An 18,409-nucleotide genomic window follows, 5' to 3' on the forward strand; every position below is an offset into this window, starting at 1 on the left:
GAAGAAGTTCTTCACTATGAGGGTGGTGAGGCACTGGAACAGATGGCACGATGAAGTTCTGGATGCCCAATCACTGGAAGTGTTTAAGGACAGGTTGGATGGAACTCTGAGCAACCTGGTCTAGTGGAAGGTGGCCCTGACAATGGCAGGGGATGATAATCTCTTAAGGTCCCTGCCAGCCCAAACCGTTGTAGGATTCTGTGATCTACCTTTCTGGAAGGAAAAAGGAAGAAATGATGTTATATGCTGGTCAGTACAATGGACTGTGTCATGTTCCTGTGGATAGGTGGATTGCTATTCTAGTAGAAGCAAAGATCTAAAATGTAATCAATATAAAGTCAGTGAGTCCTGTTCCATGCACCGTATTATAAGAATAGTTTGAGGTAATTGAGATATTTAACTTCATCATTTATTTTATAAGGAGCTTCAAGTATTCTGCAGATGGCACTATTCAGAATAAACACTGAAATAAGAGGAGATAGGAAGGTTAATCCATCTCGGGCAAGTTGGAGTGGGTTTGTGTCATTGCTTATCATAGAGGGACATACTGATCTTCTCATGTTGTGCAGAATACTCTTTGGAGTAAATTCTCACAGATTTGAGTATTCTTGTATGTTCTGAACCAGGTTTTTTAAAAGACACTTGGAACCTCTCTGTCAAAAAGATGGAATTTTAGGTCTTGGAAGTAATGTGGAGAAGGTGAAGATAATGTATAGTAGTGGCTGGGTTGGGGTTGCAGAGTTTGGAAGCTGAAATTTATCCTTTGAAGTTGATGTAGGAGGATGGCTAGGGGAATCTGAAAAAAGATAACCTACCTTTCTCAGTAATTGAAGGTAATTGGAATTCTCTGCCTGCAGAATATGAGGCATATCAAGTAGTCTTTTTGTCATTAAATACTGATCAGACTTATCCAAAACTTGAATTGTCAGCAAGCTTTAATATTTATCCTGTAGTAAAATTGAATAAAGGAACAATCTTCTCTACAAGAGAAAAATAATGTTTTCCACAGACAAACTGGAGTGGCATACACTTCAGTTGTCTGTCACTGTGTAAAATACAATTACTTTCCTTGTGGTGCCAGTGAGTGTTTAAAAAATCTGCTTGAAGGTTTTGTCTTGGTTTGTGGATAGGTGTGGTATTGCATGAATGTTTGTTGTCTTGTGTTAAAATTGAGTTTTATTGCCTGTTTCTCCATAGCACGATAAACAAAGAACAGTTTTCAAAAAGGAAAAACGATACACTGGATCCTGAGCTGTAAGTATTGCTGTCACTCCTGAATGATCCTCATTTTATTATACATACTTTGTAAAATACATGTTATTCATTCATCATCAGCTTTGTCTTTGAATGTTTCCCAGTTTCACATAGCTCTGTTAGTTGGTAGGGGTTGCTCAGTAATCATCAGATATGGTATTCAGTGCTGAGAAGCCAAACCACTGTGGCTGTGCTTGAGAAATACGTAACACTGGATGTATGGGCTGAAATAACTCCATTTTGTTGTCTAGCATGTGGATTCAACAGAAGGATGAATGCAGATAGGTCTGCTTTGAAACTTTGTCGTGGCAAATGCTCTAGTCTCAGAACTGATTTGAGTCATTTGGCAGTAGCTCTTAGTGCTGTCGGCATTTCTAATTGCTGCATATTATAGGCAGCTGTAGTAAAAGGCAAAAATGCTATATTTTGAATCACTCAATTCTTCTGTACTGTTCTAAAAGCAGAGCTGTAGTCATTCAGTAACATTAAGATGATGGTGATTCAGCTGCTTTTTTTTATATTCCTAAGCATTTTTTTGAAGCTACTTTATATGGTCCTGCTTCATACACCTGTGCTGCTATTTTGTAAATATTATCTCAGTTCTTAAATGAATGAACAAAAAGGCTATTTACTGTTCCTACACCTTCCTTCTAAAGGCACAAGGGTCAGCCAGTTCTTCTGTTTTACAAGGGCTGTGGGAAGGAGAGAATAGTAGCTTGATTCATAACTTTTCTTTCCCTTTGTTAAGGTGAAGAGAGAATATAAGCCTAACTTAGCATGATACCACATGCTCTACATAGATTACAGCTATTCATTTGAAGTCTCAGACTTTTAGACAGGAATGTTCAAAAGGAGTCAGATTGTCCCAATACCTGAAGCGACCTTAGGTATTTTGGAGAATTATATCCACCAACATCTGGGAACTAAACCATACAACTTCTCTCAGTTGTCCTTAAATCTCTAATCTTCCAAAAGTGACTTAGGTATTTGCTTCTGTATTCTTCCTTCCCACCTTTCTGCAGTATATTTGTAATATACCCCAGGGTTCAAGCATAGTGGGGCAACTAACAGACAGATATTTCACTTAGTTCTTCCTTTCTGACATGTGTGAATCCATTTTCCTCTACTCTTTATAGCAAAGAGAAGTTTACAGATTTTATCCTTAAAAGGGCTTCACTTGAAAAAAAAAATGAGTGGATGGTGGTAAGACAAGCAAATGGTAATAATGTTTTCCTGCATAGACACCTGACTTGAGCTGGCGGGTTCTTAATTTGTTCTGAAGGCTGTTCTCAGCATACATGTGCACTCCATGTTAAATAGAATCGAACATCTAAATGCTAGAAGTGCTCAAATAAAATATTACAAAATATACAAGCAAGCAATGATACTACTAACCTTTGCTTCCCTTTGCCCTTTTTTTTGCCTTGTACAGATTTGTTGAATGTATAGAGTGTGGAAGGAAAATGCACCAGATCTGTGTTCTTCATAATGAGATAATCTGGCCTTCTGGGTGAGGAATTTCTCATTATTAAGTAGATAGCATATTTACTTATTTGGTAGAGCTTATGCATAAACTTCTTATATTTAAAAGACTGTTTAATGGAAAAAGTTATATTCCATGAAATTTTTACACAGTCTGTAGGGTATCAACAAATTTAGACAGTATATCTTACAGTGTTGTGTGTGAAGTTTTTTAATCTTTAATATTTCCAATACTTCTTTCTGTGGAAGATAGCATTTCAGCCTTTTATGTTTAGAGATGCTAGCCCCTCATAAAAAAATGTTTTTAGTTCTGGTAACAGTTTCAGACTGATCTGTTTTCTGTACAAATCATACTGCTTCCTCATCTTCAAAAAAATTTGTAACAAGGATGTAACAGGTGAATCAACTTTTTTCACCTCAGTAATCAGATGAAATTTAAAAATCAATATAGTTTTCTTTAGATGCTCTATGGTTCTTGATCGACAATAAGTGTTTTCTTCTGATTGATTTAAAAACTTTTAAAAGGATGATAAATTACATGTTGATAAAGCTTTATAAGAGCTTAAAAGTCCCATTTCTTATCAAAAAAGCTGTGAGTTTAGTGTTCTGTTGTCCCATCCACATTGCTGCAAAAGAGGGTAGATGTCCTGTAAGTGAGAAAGAATCATGGAATCATTTCGGTCTACAGTGTGCTTGTGCATTTAGAAAAAAAATCAGCCTTATGCTTGGTGTTGCAGTGTCTTAGCATCATCAGAGACAGAAGTTTGAGCCTATTTGCTCCAAGAATACTTTGAGCTGATATTGTCAGACATGCCAGTAGAAACTTCCCTGGGCTTTCCAGTGGTGATATGGGTGACTCATAGGGCATGCAGCACTTGGAGCTTAGATCCTCCTCTGCAGCTCTGAAACAGTTGGGCTGTTCTTTGTGCTTTTATTTTGAATTTAAGGTATTTTCCAGACCAGATAAGATCTGGTGAAAGATCTTGCTTCTAATGGTACAACACTAGAGAACTTGGTGGTCTGACTTGGGGTGACTTCACTTTCTCTTTTTTTGCCTCAGCTTTGTCTGTGATGGCTGCCTAAAGAAAACAGGACGAACCAGGAAAGAGAACAAATTCTCTGCTAAAAGTAAGATCGCACCAGCAAATTTAAATAATATGTTCAGAATGGGGAAGAGGTGGCTTTTATGCTTGTGTTGTATGTAAGTTTTTTGGAGCTCAATTTACTTCTTGTCCCAAGTTTTGTCAAGATACTTCTGGTCAGTTTTGACCATCAGTTCTATAGTGTGCCGAGTATTTGCATTCATGCGTGGTAGTGTTAGTTAATAGTCTGTTTTAGGGGGCTAGCATACTGTTTTAGAGCACTTCCATTATTGAAAGATATTCTTTGGTAAGCGGAGATACTGACTTTGCTAGTACAGCTTTATAGACAGAATATAGCTCCAAATGCAATGTCTGCTTGTGAAGATGTGTCTGAAAGAGATGTTTTGTAATCCAGTTTAAGTAACTAATAACATCTATTCAGGAGAAATCTTAATTGTGATTGACTTTTAAGACAAGATAGAAATTGGCTTGAAATAGATTATTTATTCATTTAAATAATGTATAGGCCATAAATGTGCCTGCAGGGGAAAAGGAGCTCACCCCATCTAGAAGTGGTAGGGTTTAAAGATAAAGCTTTAATGTATGTTAATATACTGCATGTATTTGAAAGTAAGTTTTCATCTAACATGTGAGTAGAGAAATCACATATGAACAGTTGAGGTTTGTATATATTTAGAGCTGTATTTTCCTCTTGCAGGGTTACCAGCTACAAGACTTGGTACCTTCCTGGAGAACAGAGTCAATGATTTCCTAAGACGACAGAATCACCCTGAGGCAGGAGAGGTCACAGTTAGGGTGGTACATGCATCTGACAAAACTGTTGAAGTAAAACCAGGAATGAAAGCAAGGTATGTTTGTTTCTAATTTTGCTTTCTTTTGGCAGAAGTGGGAGCTGTTTGTACTTACATGATACACTTAATTAAATAAAATCATTTAGGTTGGAAAATAGTTCTAAGCTTGAGTTCAGCTGTTACCCTAGCACTGCCAAGGCCACTGCTAATATCCAGTCAACAAAGACTGTTGTATTCAAAACCTCATCACCATGCAGTTTGTGACAAACAGGTGTTCCAGCAGCATAATAATTTTTTGTGATGAGTGTCTTTTTCCACAGTAAAAAGTGGGTGGCTCATATTTGAGTAGTCTGTAAACGTTTAACTTTCAAATTGCACTAAAATTACACTTAGAGTAGCCCTCATCTTTGTTGCCTTCACCTAGTAACATGCAGTCTCTGATACGTGAATATTTTGGTATTCCTCTTTACCCTCTGGTCTGCAGGTTTGTAGACAGTGGAGAGATGGCAGAGTCTTTCCCTTACCGAACAAAAGCGCTTTTTGCCTTTGAGGAGATTGATGGTGTAGACTTGTGCTTCTTTGGGATGCATGTGCAGGAATATGGCTCCGACTGCCCTCCACCCAATCAAAGGTGAGGAACCCCATGAAAGTCCATTTTACCTTAGTACTCTCTTGTTTGGATGAACTTCCTGTAGTTTTGTATAGGGCTCCCCTGTTGCTTATGTGAGACCCCTTAGTGTGTTAGGTTCTAGAAACAAAGTAGCTTCTGTAATGTTAGAGTTGTTTCAGACTGGGGATGCCGGCTGGCAGAGGGTGTTGCCTTAAGGATCACTTGTCTGTGCTCTCAAAGTTTAATAGTTTTAGGGAGATGGTGCTAGGATATCAAAAGAAGGCTAAATTTCTAGAGGTAAATTAGGATCAGGGGCATTGCAGATTGCTGTTGTAATGGATACTTCAGATGTATAAAATAACATGAATGAACTTGTAGAATTACTTCAAAATCTCTCCTTTCTCATGGCTTTTTTTTTGTTGTGATTTTTTTTTAGGCGAGTGTATATATCTTACCTTGACAGTGTTCATTTCTTCCGCCCTAAATGCTTGAGGACTGCTGTCTATCATGAAATACTAATTGGATATCTAGAATATGTGAAGAAACTAGGGTAAGTATCTCATAATATTTTCTTCTGTACAGCATTTCTGCTGAGTAGTTCTTGCTGCAAATTAAATTAAATTACTTCATGCTATAGTAAAGACTATATCAACCTGTGATAGAATAACTTGATAATAACTGTGTATTGAAAAGTTGAAAAGGAGAGAAAAAGGGGATTGCACACTTTTCAGGGAAGATCTCTGCTTTAGATATTTTTCTTTCCAAACTCATGTAAAACTTAAGTCTAAGTAGAAACAGTGAGCCTCTTCTCCAGTCCATAAAATGTCGTCGTCATTGTGTAATGCCATGGCTTTAATTAGGTCATTCCTTTGGGCTGGCAAGTAAGTTCTTACCCTTGTTTATAAGGAGGAAGTTGTGTATTTTGTCAGTACTGATTAACTCTGTAACAGTTGTATAAGGCCACTAAGAAGTCTTGAGTAGTTGAAATTGCAAGAAACCAAAGAGTTAAGAAAGAAAGAAAGAGGGAAACATACTTGGACAGCACAAAAGAATACAGAACAACTGCAGTAACAAGAAAGGTGGAAATTAAATTACTGTGATTACAGTAATGTGAAGTAGAAAGGCCAGTGAAGTAAACATCACTGTATTGTCAAGGTACCTAGTGTAGACTGGAGAAATTGTTAGGGACTATGTTTAAATCAGTTGATGAGAAAAGTTAGAGGAGTTGAAATGAAGGTAAGTAGTACTATCTTCAGTACCTCAGTGACGTGCTGTGCTCTTTATTACTTCAAAAGCATACATTAAGCTTCTTTCTGCTTTCTTTATTGTCTAATTTCTAAGCTGTGAGTCTCTACATTTGCTGCATAGAGCTCAAGCCTCAGCTTTACTTAACGCTGTTTTGTGTGCTAATGGGTAACAACAGGTTCTCATTTTGGGAAAACAATCTTGGTCGTGCAGTATCATCTCTCTATTCTCAGGCAGAAGGAATGGCAACTGACTGCAGCTCCCAGGGCTTAAGGGAGGGTTCTGCAGGACTGTTTCTCAACAGGTCAAGGATGGCTATTTTTCTCTAACTGATTATTCCTCCTACTAGAGTTCTCTTCAAAAACTAATAGAGAAGAACTGAGGATGAAGAAGTGATCTTAGGTGCTACAGTTGCTACAGTTGCTGCAGCTGCTAATTGGCTGTCATCTATCTTAATAATACTCTAGATTGTGTACCCAGTACCATAGCTTGGCAGTGCCTGTTTATTCCCAGATGTAATTCTGAAACTTTTTCAAACCAATTCTCAAAACTCAGAGGATTTACAATAGAAAAGTGAATTCTGTCTTTAAGTACGTCTGTTTTTAGAATGTTGCTAGATAAAGTACTACTGCTCTGTCTTGAGATTTCACTACTGAAATACCTAGACTCCATCTTTCTCCCACTAGTTAATTGGGAGATGGCAGTTGAAGGTTTGTGTCAGGTTTTGTTTTTTATATAGACTGTAAAATGTGCACCCTTAACATGTAAGTGCTCCATATATAGTGCTGGGTTTTGCAAAATTAGTGAAAAGATGGAAATGTTAGGTCTGGGAATAGCTGCCAAGTCAGTGGTGGCGCCACCTGGTCTCAGAGAGGAGAGCGTGCGAGAGTCTGTTGTCAGGGCCCACATGTCCTGGTTTTGTCTGACCACGCCAGGTATACTACTGGACACATCTGGGCCTGCCCGCCCAGTGAAGGAGATGACTACATCTTCCACTGCCATCCTCCTGATCAAAAGATACCCAAACCCAAGCGACTGCAAGAGTGGTACAAAAAGATGCTGGACAAGTCTGTGTCAGAGCGCATCGTCCATGATTACAAGGTGTGTTAAGTGTGTACTTGGGCGATATTGACCAATCTTGTCTTGATTTCTTCCTTGCCTTATGCAAGGCCTTTCCTATTGCCTTATGCATTGTGCCTCATTCTTGGTGTTTATGGCATTAGTTTTAAGTTAATTGAGCACCAAAAGTTTAGAGTTAAAATACACTCTCTTCAAAACATATAGCTTCTGAAATCATTCTAGCAAAAGACTCAAAATGGTTCCTTAGAACAAATTAAATTCTTGAGGAATACTGTAAAAGAGCAAAAGAACATATATGGAATCTTAAATCTTTTTGTGTTAGATCAAATTGCAGGGTTAGGATACTGATGCACTTTAGAAGTGTGTAAAATCTTGGGAATTATCAGGACTTAAATGAGGGTTGAGATTGTGGTGATTACATTATCCCAATTGGTAAGAATGCACATTGAAATCTAGCACACAGTAATGATTTATTTTGAGTGGGAATATTAGAAATATATTTGACCAACTGTAACTGATACAGTGTTAAATTTGCACTTAGAATATCCTCTCCAAAAATGAATTGAAATATTAAGCTTTCCTTTGTTTAGTCTGCTAATGCCTTTTTTTGTCACTCATTGAGAACATCATCTTTCATTATGTGACTTGTAAAAGTGATAACTGAAAGTCTGTTTGTTGTTTTTTAGGATATATTTAAGCAGGCAACAGAAGATCGTCTAACAAGTGCAAAGGAGCTCCCTTACTTTGAAGGGGACTTCTGGCCTAATGTCCTGGAGGAGAGCATTAAGGAACTAGAGCAAGAGGAAGAAGAACGGAAGAGAGAAGAAAACACTAGTAATGAAAGCACAGATGTAAGAATGCTTCTGCTTTTCATGATCAAATGTAAAAATTTTGATTATATATGGCAAATTATTAAAAAAAGAGGGGAGCAAGGCACTTGGGTTAACTGGGTTTTTCACTTTTCACTCTAATATAAATTTCAGTTTTACAGTTTTTAAGTTAGACCTAGTAAAATACCACTAAGCTACATTTCAATGAACAGTGTGTGTTCATATGGCTATAAACTAATTACCAAAGGCATTTTTTGAAACAGCTAGCTGAATATTTTGTTGTTGAAATACAGTTCTATCAATGATCATGTTGTCACCTCAGCCTGATTTATAAGTTTTTTCCTTAAGCATTAGCTTTTAAATCATTCTTTTCTTTCTAACTTAGATGTTATAACACCAGTCTTAGCAGAATGTTCTGAGAAAGTAATGGAATGCCATGACTTAGTACTTGACTCTCAATAGGCTTGTTTAGTAGCTTTAAGGCATTGAGGATACAAAGCACAAATTACTGCTGGACTGTTGATGGGCTACTTTAAACTAGAGAAATTTCTTGCTGGTGTGTTGTGCAGTATTTTTTGCAAATGTACAACTGTGTTATCAAGTTCCAAAAAAAACCCTCAAAAGCAATGCCTCTTAATTCAACAATAAGTTTGAAAGTGAACAGATGCAGAATTTATGCATCTGCCTATCCTTGGATGCTCTGAGCATTTATGGAAGAGGTGGTGAATCTAGAATAAGTTTAGTAGTTTTGCTCATGCAGTAGTACTTGTTAGTTAACTCTTTAAACACTGCTGCTTCATCACCTTATCAGATACTAGATTTTTTTGGGGGGGTAGAATTTTTTTGCTGGAAGATCTTTGGATCAAAAAAAGTTAGATTTAATGTTACAATTACAAGTTGTGATTCTCCTGTGCTGCTCTTTGAAATACATTTTTTCAAGGACTTTGATTAAACAAAGTGCAGGAAATTAGGCAGTATGATATCAAATTTGCATTAAGTAACATCTTTCATAGGAAGGTATTGTTTGCTTTCTGCAAGGCATAGCTTCAAGTCCTCATCTTTCTAGTATACCCAGAAACCACTTGTGAAGAATCGCTTAGCTCTGTGTGTGAGGTTGGTCAATATTAGTTGAACCTTCTCAGAAGTTTGGCGTCAAAATCCTGAGGTAGAGCAAGCTTAAAGTACACTACTATTTAACTTTATTATCATTATAATAAATATTTTTAACTCTTTATCAATGCTGTGTTTCACTCTTGAAGAAGGGCTATAATAAACTGTACTGTAAAGTGACATGATAGTCATCCATGTTCACTGGGAATTTCCATTCTTGCAGAGTTATTTTAAGCTTAGGAAAAATGCTTGTTTGGCTAACAATTATTTTGATCCTTGATCATCTTATTCTGTGGGGTTTTGAGGGACTCTCTGAGCAGCCCAGAGAGGAATAAATTGCTAACAGAATATAGGTGAAATTAAGCTGACCTGTTTTGTTTGACTGTTGCAGGGTATGACAGGTGCATGATAGAAGTTGCACTAATAATGCCTTTGGGACTCAGAACAACAGCTTTATACTAAAATCAGTTTAATTCAGTCTGTTAAAAGTAAATTTGTCAGAACTGTAACAAACTAAATCTAGGTGGTTTAAGTCTTTCTTACCTTGGTTTAGTGTGATATCAGTTGCACTTTGCAGTTACTTTTGCTTTTGAATTGCATTGAGATTCATCTACTGAACCCCTTTGTGTTTGTCCAAGAGTGTGTAGCTGTAACAGACAAACAAGTTTCATTATATAATGTTTGCTTATATGTCCTGAGCATCTATGCTTTTAATAATTTTGGATGTATGTATTGCTGATCTTGATATCTTTTGGAGTAATTTTAATGGAATTAATTTAATGTTTCTGTGTACCCTAGTATGTGTCTTCAGAGTTAATGATTGTGAAGTGTGTTTTGTCCTGCAGTTATAGAATATGTAAAAATAATAAAATGGTGATGTGGTGTTGCTTAGATACCTGACATAAAATGTCTTTAAAATTCCTAGGTGAGCAAGGGAGACAGCAAAAATGCCAAAAAGAAGAACAATAAGAAGACAAGTAAAAACAAGAGCAGTTTGAGTCGTGGCAATAAGAAGAAGCCTGGCATGCCCAATGTGTCCAATGACCTCTCCCAAAAGCTGTATGCCACTATGGAGAAACACAAGGAGGTAACAGTGGATTTAATGAAGAACGGTTTTTTCTTCAATAAAGAGGTGTACAAAGCTTTTATACTTCAGAGTCATGCCCTGTAAATTGTACAGGTTTGGCTTGAGAATTGAGTGGCTCATCCAACGAGACCAGTACCAGTAGGTCTGGGCACTCTTTGCTGCAAGGGCAGTGGGAATAAATGCAGCTGTGGTCATGCAGAACTTCCTAAGAGTCTAGATTGCCACGCAGTTCTACTGTTACTGTTCAGTCCTGTGCCCCTTGCCTATTTCTTCAGAGGAAAGTGAACCTGCAGGACACCCAGAGGTCTGAGATTTCCCAGCCTCACAAGCACCCCACCTGGTGGCAGGTCATTCAGTGTTAGCTGATCCTGGAACTGTACACTGTAATGAGATTTGGTGAGCAAAACATCTTGATATGTGCTAGCAGATTAAGCCTTTTTATTTTTCAGGTCTTCTTTGTCATCCGTCTCATTGCTGGCCCTGCAGCCAACTCCCTGCCCCCCATCATTGAGCCTGACCCGCTCATTCCATGTGACCTGATGGATGGGCGTGATGCTTTCCTAACCCTTGCTAGAGACAAGCACCTGGAGTTCTCCTCGCTACGAAGGGCACAGTGGTCAACCATGTGCATGCTGGTGGAACTGCATACCCAGAGCCAAGACCGCTTTGTTTACACCTGTAACGAGTGCAAGCATCATGTGGAGACCAGATGGCATTGCACTGTCTGTGAGGTATGTTTGGCAAAGTTTTCCTTGCTTCTGTTCCTGTATCTTTGTGCCCAGAGTGCTCTTTACCTGAACTGATTTCACATTATTAATTGATGGAAAAAGATCTGTGCAGCTCATCTGCTGGCAGTTCAGAAAGAAAGGAAAACATTTTCCTTTAGAAGTGTTTCTACTAATGTGCTGCTTGGGGTGCGATTTCTGCCTTGTGGAGAGCTGGAATAGAGTTGTGTTTTCTGTAGTTTATTTAAGGTGCTGCTGCCTAAGAAATTTGGAACTGTAGCCATGGCTTGAGCTGGAATGGTAGGATCAGCTGATTTTTCTGAAGAGCAATGCCTACATTTTCCTTCCAGAGTCAGAAGTGTAAGGCTGCAGTATATCTGTAAAGAGGACTCTGTTGGTTTACTGGCACAGAAGTTTTGCTGTGCTGCAAGTCAGATCCCAATATTTTGACTCCTTCACTACTGTTTAGTAGTTGTTGTGTCTCTCTAGAATGCTGCAAACAGCATTTGTGTCTTCAGAAATGTTTGAAAAACCAGTGTATTTCAAGATTGAGTCCAGGGGTTTGGTTCAATGCCCACTGGAAGCTGGATTATTATTGTATCTGGCTTCTAACTTAGTTTTTTAGCCTGCTGGAAGGAAATGACTGACTCAGATTTGATCCTAATTACAATTTGATACTTCCATTTGCTCTGGTTATGTATATACAAGCACGTGTGCTTTTACCCTTTTGGTAAATACCAGAAAGTGAATTCTAAAGTTCCTATGGTTTAGTAAATCCTAAGAACTTAGGTCTTTTTCTTAACAATCAATTATTGAACCCAAACTTGTATGCCTTCACTGAATGCATTCTGTTCTTTCAGCACTCTCTGTTGTTTAACTCAAATCTCCAAACTGAAAATGCAGCTTTCATTGTTTTTTGGAAGCTGGTACCTCTTCTGCCACTTTTGCCCTCTTCTTTTGAAGCAGGAGCAGATGAGCAGCTATTTGTTCCTTGCCTATTTTTTCTCCTTTCCTGTTGGGATTTTTCTGGCCCAGCTGAATAATGTGTGATCTACTAGCTCAGAGCCAACTTGTTTTTCAAGGTTTATATATTTGTGTAGCTTTCAGACACCCTTCCACCCACACACTTTCCCTGGCTATAATTTGGATTTATTCCTTCTTTAGTACCTCGACATGGCATGAAAGATTGAATTTTTCCCTAGAGCAACAATTTGCCTGCAACAGAGTGGGAGTAATTTGTTGACATGGCATGACATCATTTATTCATTTATTGTATGAAGTTTCAGGAACACTGATAATTTATCCTTTCTTGTGTTTTCAGGATTATGACCTGTGCATCACCTGCTATAACACTAAAAACCATGACCACAAGATGGAAAAATTAGGCCTTGGTCTAGATGATGAGAGTAACAACCAGCAGACCGCCACGATGCAGAGCCCTGGCGATTCCCGCCGCCTGAGCATCCAGCGCTGTATCCAGTCTCTGGTCCATGCCTGCCAGTGTCGCAACGCCAACTGCTCGCTGCCATCCTGTCAGAAGATGAAACGGGTTGTCCAACACACCAAAGGCTGCAAACGCAAGACCAACGGAGGGTGCCCCATCTGCAAGCAACTCATAGCTCTCTGCTGCTACCATGCAAAGCACTGCCAGGAGAACAAGTGCCCTGTGCCCTTCTGCCTCAACATCAAACACAAGCTCCGTCAGCAACAGCTCCAGCACCGCCTGCAGCAGGCGCAGATGCTCCGAAGGAGGATGGCGAGCATGCAGCGCACGGGTGTGGCAGGCCAGCAGCAAGGATTGCCCTCACCCACACCGGCCACGCCAACAACTCCAACAGGCCAGCAGCCCCCGACACCACAAACCCCACAGCCCCAGCCTCTGCCCCAACCTGTGTCACAGCCTCAGCCTGCACCTCCCAACAGCATGCCACCCTACACCATGCCAAGAACTCAGCCCCCCAGCGCTGTGTCCCAGGGCAAAGCAGGTGGCCAGGTGACGCCTCCAACTCCACCTCAGCCACCACAGCCGCCAGTTCAGGGTCCTCCTCCAGCAGCAGTGGAAATGGCCATGCAGATCCAGCGAGCAGCAGAGACCCAGCGCCAGATGGCACAGGTTCAGATCTTCCAAAGGCCGATTCAGCACCAGATGCCCCAGATGCCACCAATGGGAATGAACCCTCCACAGATAGGCAGAGGTCCTGGTGGCCATATAGATCAAGGAATGGGGCCAGGAGGAATTCAGCAGCAGCCACCATGGGTGCAGGGCACTTTACCCCAAGCTCAGCTGCAGCCAGGAATGCAGAGGCCATCCATGATGGCAGTAGCTCAGCCGGGTCAGCCAATGAATATGGCCCCTCAGCCAGGGATGGGTCAGGTACCTGGCACTGGTCAGCCCAAACAACCACCTCTGCCCCAGGCGGCCTTACAAAACCTACTGCGGACTCTCAGGTCTCCCAGTTCACCAATGCAGCAGCAGCAGGTGCTTAACATCCTTCACTCCAACCCTCAGCTGCTGGCTGCTTTCATCAAGCAGCGGGCAGCCAAGTATGCAGGGTCCCAGAACCCGCAGGGCATGGCAGGGCAGCCTGGGATTCCGCAGGGGCAGCCGGGGCTCCAGCCACAGCAGGCCATGCAAGGGCAGCAAGGAGGTGTGCACCCCAACCCGGCCATGCAGAACATGAACCCCATACAAGCAGGAGTGCAGAGGCCCAGCATGCCGCAGCAGCCACAGCAGCAGCAGCCACAGCAGGCCATGGCTGGGATGAATCCTCAGGTGCAGCAGATGAATATGAATCACTCGGGGATGGCTCCCCAATTCCGAGATCTCCTGATGAGACGGCACCAAATGATGGAGCAGCAGCGCCACCAGCAGCAGCAGCAGGGAGCTGGACCAGCGCTGGGGCCAGGGATGGCCAACCACAACCAGTTTCAGCAGCCCCAGGGTGTTGGGTATCCTCAGCAGCAGCAGCAGCGAATGCAGCATCACATGCAGCAGATGCAGCAAGGAAACATGGGACAAATAAGCCAGCTTCCACAGGCCATGAGTGCAGAGACAGGAGCCAGTTTGCAACAGGCTTTCCAGCAAAGGCTGCTGCAGCAGCAGATGGGGTCCCCAGCTCAGCCCAATCCTATGAGCCCCCAACAGCACATGCTCCCCAATCAGGCCCAGTCCCCGCACCTTCAGGGCCAGCAGCTCCCTTCATCACTCACCAATCAAGTGCGTTCTCCGCAGCCTGTACCCTCACCGCGGCCCCAGTCCCAGCCCCCTCATTCCAGCCCATCCCCTCGGATGCAGCCTCAGCCTTCTCCACACCATGTCTCCCCGCAGACCAGCTCCCCACATCCAGGACTGGTAGCTGCCCAGGCTAACCCCATGGATCAAGGGCACTTTGCCAGCCCAGACCAGAGTGCAATGCTTTCCCAGCTTGCTAGCAATCCTGGCATGGCAGGCCTCCATGGTACAAGCGCCACGGAACTGGGGCTCAGCTCTGAGAACTCAGACTTGAATTCAAACCTTTCACAGAGTACACTAGACATACACTAGACACGTAGCATTTTGGGAGAAAAAAAAATAATTACTAAAAAAAAACAAAATAAAAAAACTTATTTTCGCAAGACTTTTTGTACTGAAGACAAATTTTTTTGAATCTTTCTTAGCTAAAACGACATTTTTCCCTGGAACACATCTGAACTGTGCAGCAGTTTATGGTTTTAAAAACAAACCAACAATGAACCTGAGGGACAGTAGAGTACAAAGAATATATTTTTGTTATGGCTGGAAACATAACCAGTCCTTTTTCTTGGCTTTTTTTTTTTTTTCCTCGTGTGTGTTGGGGAGGTTGGGGGAGGAAGGTGGTCTTTTGGTTGTTCACCAAAGGATGCCCTGCTCATGCCTCCAATAGGTTTTATTTTTTTTAAATTAATGAAAATATGTAATATTGATAGTTATTATTTACTGAGGCAGATGGTAAACATTTTCCCTATTCTGGTTTTTCTTCATGTCACTGTAAAAAAAAAACACCACAAGAACAGAAAAACACAGGAGAACCTTTTCCTAAAACCAGAGGACAAAAGGGGTTAATGTTGCTTTAAAAATACATTACATATATAAATATATATATATAAAAATAAATACCAATCTTTTCCTCTTTGGTTGGAAATATGTCAATTCTTTGAAAAATGTAAAAATATTAAATAACTCAGTCCCCTCCTGAAGTCTACTTTTGTCCTCCAAGAATTTTCTATACAAGAGTCTGAGCTTAAAAAAAACTTCAAGTATTAAAGTAATTTGTACATGTAGAGAGAAGACAACATTTTTGGAAATACACAGGGGCAGCTGCCAAATGGATGTAGTATATATATTGTGGTTTCTGTTTTCTTGAAAGAATTTTTTTTGTTATTTTTACATCTAACAAAAGAAAAAAAAAAACATAAAAAAGAGGGTAAGAAACAATTCCAACGGGATTATTTCAACCTGAGAAAAAATTGCTGGGGTTTCTTCTTTATGCTTGCTTTCTCTCTCCCGTGCCTGTTTCCCACCCTCTTCCACTTTCAGTAAAACTTGAAAATAGAAAGCAAAAAACCCTCAAATGTTGTATATCATGCAATTCAAGTTGGTTACTTATAAATAAGAACTTTCGATCACTGTATAGACTGTTAAAATTGATTTCTTATTACCTATTGTTAAATAAACTGTGTGAGACAGACAGCCTGTTTTTAATGTTTCCCTTCTCTCCCACATATGTTGCTTGTTCTTAAAAGGTGGGGGTAGCAGAATATGTGCTACTTCAAATGTTTGCTATCTAGACGTGGGAGAGCTATTTAATGTATATGACTGTTTTAAAATGCAAATCTCTAATAAGGGATGTGGAGTAATAATTAGTCTTCTAAATGGACTCTTTTGGTACAACTCTGCATTCACGTTGTTCCTGGCATGTATCTTACCAAAGAAACGAGGTGTGACCTCGGCAGTTGTGCCAGTCAGCTGTGTCCCGCCCTGCTCACACAGCCTGGGAGCATCTGATCTTCAAAGGACCTATTTTGCATTTTGAAATGAGGACTATTTGTTTGGAGATGTGATATTAAAAGATCCTATTTCATTTGGAGTATATTGTGCACCTTTTGGCACTGAAGTATGAGCATGAGGTAAGCTTGTGTGGATGTCCTGCAGGCAGGTGCTGCACTAGGATGGTGTGTGGGTGCCCAGTCACCCTGTGTCACATCTGGTGACCTGCTGGATACAGGGACATTCCTCAACAGAAGTGCTGTTGCCTTGGAGCATGCATGCAGTGACCCCAGTTGTGTGCTGCCCACAGCTGTGCTCACATGGAGTTAATCCGGTCAGTGTTGTGTATTGCGCTCAAGCTGTTTGTGGTGGATGTGGCTGGTTCATTGTGGGCTTTCCAAAATCCAGCCTTATGTGCATGTGTGCTTACTGCCTAGGGAATAACTCACCACGAGGGCATTATGTACCTGGAAAACCCAGACAGGACCAAGGATGTGACCAGAGACGACTGTAATGCTGGCTGTGTTGGGAGCATCGGCATAGCCACAGATCCGAGACAAATAGCACAAGCAAGCTGACCTCTTGCTAGTGCAAGATGATGGAGGGGGTAAGCATGGAGCAATGCAAGCTCAGCCAAATGCCAAACAAAAGTAATGGTGTATTACAATGTGAATAGGTGTTAGAGATCTTCAAAAGCTGGAGTAAAATGCTTGGGTTTTGAATATAAACATAATTACAACAACAAATCTTGTATTTAAAAAGGAATTGGTGGCAAGCCTTCAGCAAGATGGTGGAAAGTTTGTGGCAGCAAACTTCAGCAGCCCTGGGCTTTGGTGTTCACCCTTGGCTAAACTTCTTACTGCTTACCCCAACATGGTGCAGACCTGCTCTGCACCAAGCCCACAATTACCCTAGTGCATTAGGAGGGACTGCTAACCTAAAGGAGAGCAGAAAGCAAAAAACCCCCATGTGTTGAATGCCAGGACAGCAGCCTGGGATTGTTTAGGTTTGTGCTCTCCACAGTAAGCTTTCCTCTTCCTTCCCTGCCACCAAGCAAAGCCTAGTTTTGCTTTCAGCCTTGCGAGGCTTCTCAGAATGGAGCATAAATAATACTGCTTCTGACCACATAGGGCTGGTGAAGTGAAAAGTGTGCCCAGCCTTCTGACTTACATGCTTCTAGTGCAAACAGCTTTCATTTGTGCCAATGAGTTAGCATACAGACTGTGGTTAGAACCTGTTCTGACCTGCATCAAAGCATCTGAAGTGGGGAAGTCCTGGGACCTTGCAGAGCACAGTACAGATCTTCCAACTTCAAATGCCAACATAGAGACTTGCTTGAAAGATGCCATGATGCATTCTATGTGACAGCACAGCTGCTCTGTCTTTGTAGGTGGTCTGAGCCAAGTTCAGTTTTTGAGGTGGTGTGGATGATCAATAGTCTTAAATTTGCATAGGGTTTCTTTTCCTGACATCTCTCTACTTCTGCTTTCTCTGGTTCTACTGGAGAACCAAAACCCACCATTTGGGGAACTACTATGGCTGTTTCAAGTAGTGGGAGGATTTCAGGGTGACAACAAAATTAGGGTGTCATCTGTATCTCTCTTGCTATTCAGTACTGCCCAAGTAGGCTGTTTCACTCCTATTTATTAGACTCTCAAACCAACAAAAAAAATCCACACCTAAAGTTCTAGCAATCCAGTCAGATATTGATCGTTCAGTTACAACAATGCTAATGGTTATACTCAAATAATGTGTACTTCAGTGATGTAAACTTTCTAAGTCTGACCTTCCAATGTCCCAGCTCTCTCAGCCTCTCCCATCTGACAGAGGCTCCAGTCTTCTCATCACCATGCTGTCCGTTTGCTGGATTCAGTATGCCCATCTCTCTCTTGTACTGGGTAGCCCAAACAAGAGATAATTGCACAAAACCAAAGACAATGTCGGTAGCAGTCACCCGGTCATTAGACAACAGTTGTAGCAGCAAAATGAGCTACAGCAGCTCCTGGCAGGCCAAGACAAGCCCAGGCAAAACCTGGCAGTGCCTCATATAATGCAGAGCTTAAGGCCTCCTACAGACAGTGGCAGCA

At 41.1% G+C, this 18,409-nt stretch overlaps 1 protein-coding gene across 1 annotated transcript in view; it reads left to right on the plus strand.

The window, feature by feature from the left end:
• The window catches only part of EP300 (EP300 lysine acetyltransferase), a 62,496-nt gene extending 47,106 nt beyond the window's left edge, over positions 1–15,390 (plus strand). The window contains exons 21-31 of the mRNA XM_083858989.1: positions 1,198–1,254; positions 2,687–2,764; positions 3,797–3,864; positions 4,537–4,687; positions 5,115–5,261; positions 5,677–5,790; positions 7,421–7,586; positions 8,252–8,416; positions 10,431–10,592; positions 11,042–11,323; positions 12,639–15,390. Of these exons, the coding sequence (XP_083715115.1) occupies positions 1,198–1,254; positions 2,687–2,764; positions 3,797–3,864; positions 4,537–4,687; positions 5,115–5,261; positions 5,677–5,790; positions 7,421–7,586; positions 8,252–8,416; positions 10,431–10,592; positions 11,042–11,323; positions 12,639–14,861 (3,613 nt within the window). The 3' untranslated portion in view covers positions 14,862–15,390. The remainder of the gene's footprint in view (positions 1–1,197; positions 1,255–2,686; positions 2,765–3,796; positions 3,865–4,536; positions 4,688–5,114; positions 5,262–5,676; positions 5,791–7,420; positions 7,587–8,251; positions 8,417–10,430; positions 10,593–11,041; positions 11,324–12,638) is intronic.
• Positions 15,391–18,409: the final 3,019 nt, after the last annotated feature.

This window comes from Zosterops lateralis, assembly GCF_965231275.1.
Source record: "Zosterops lateralis genome assembly, chromosome: 4".
Taxonomy (NCBI): domain Eukaryota; kingdom Metazoa; phylum Chordata; class Aves; order Passeriformes; family Zosteropidae; genus Zosterops; species Zosterops lateralis.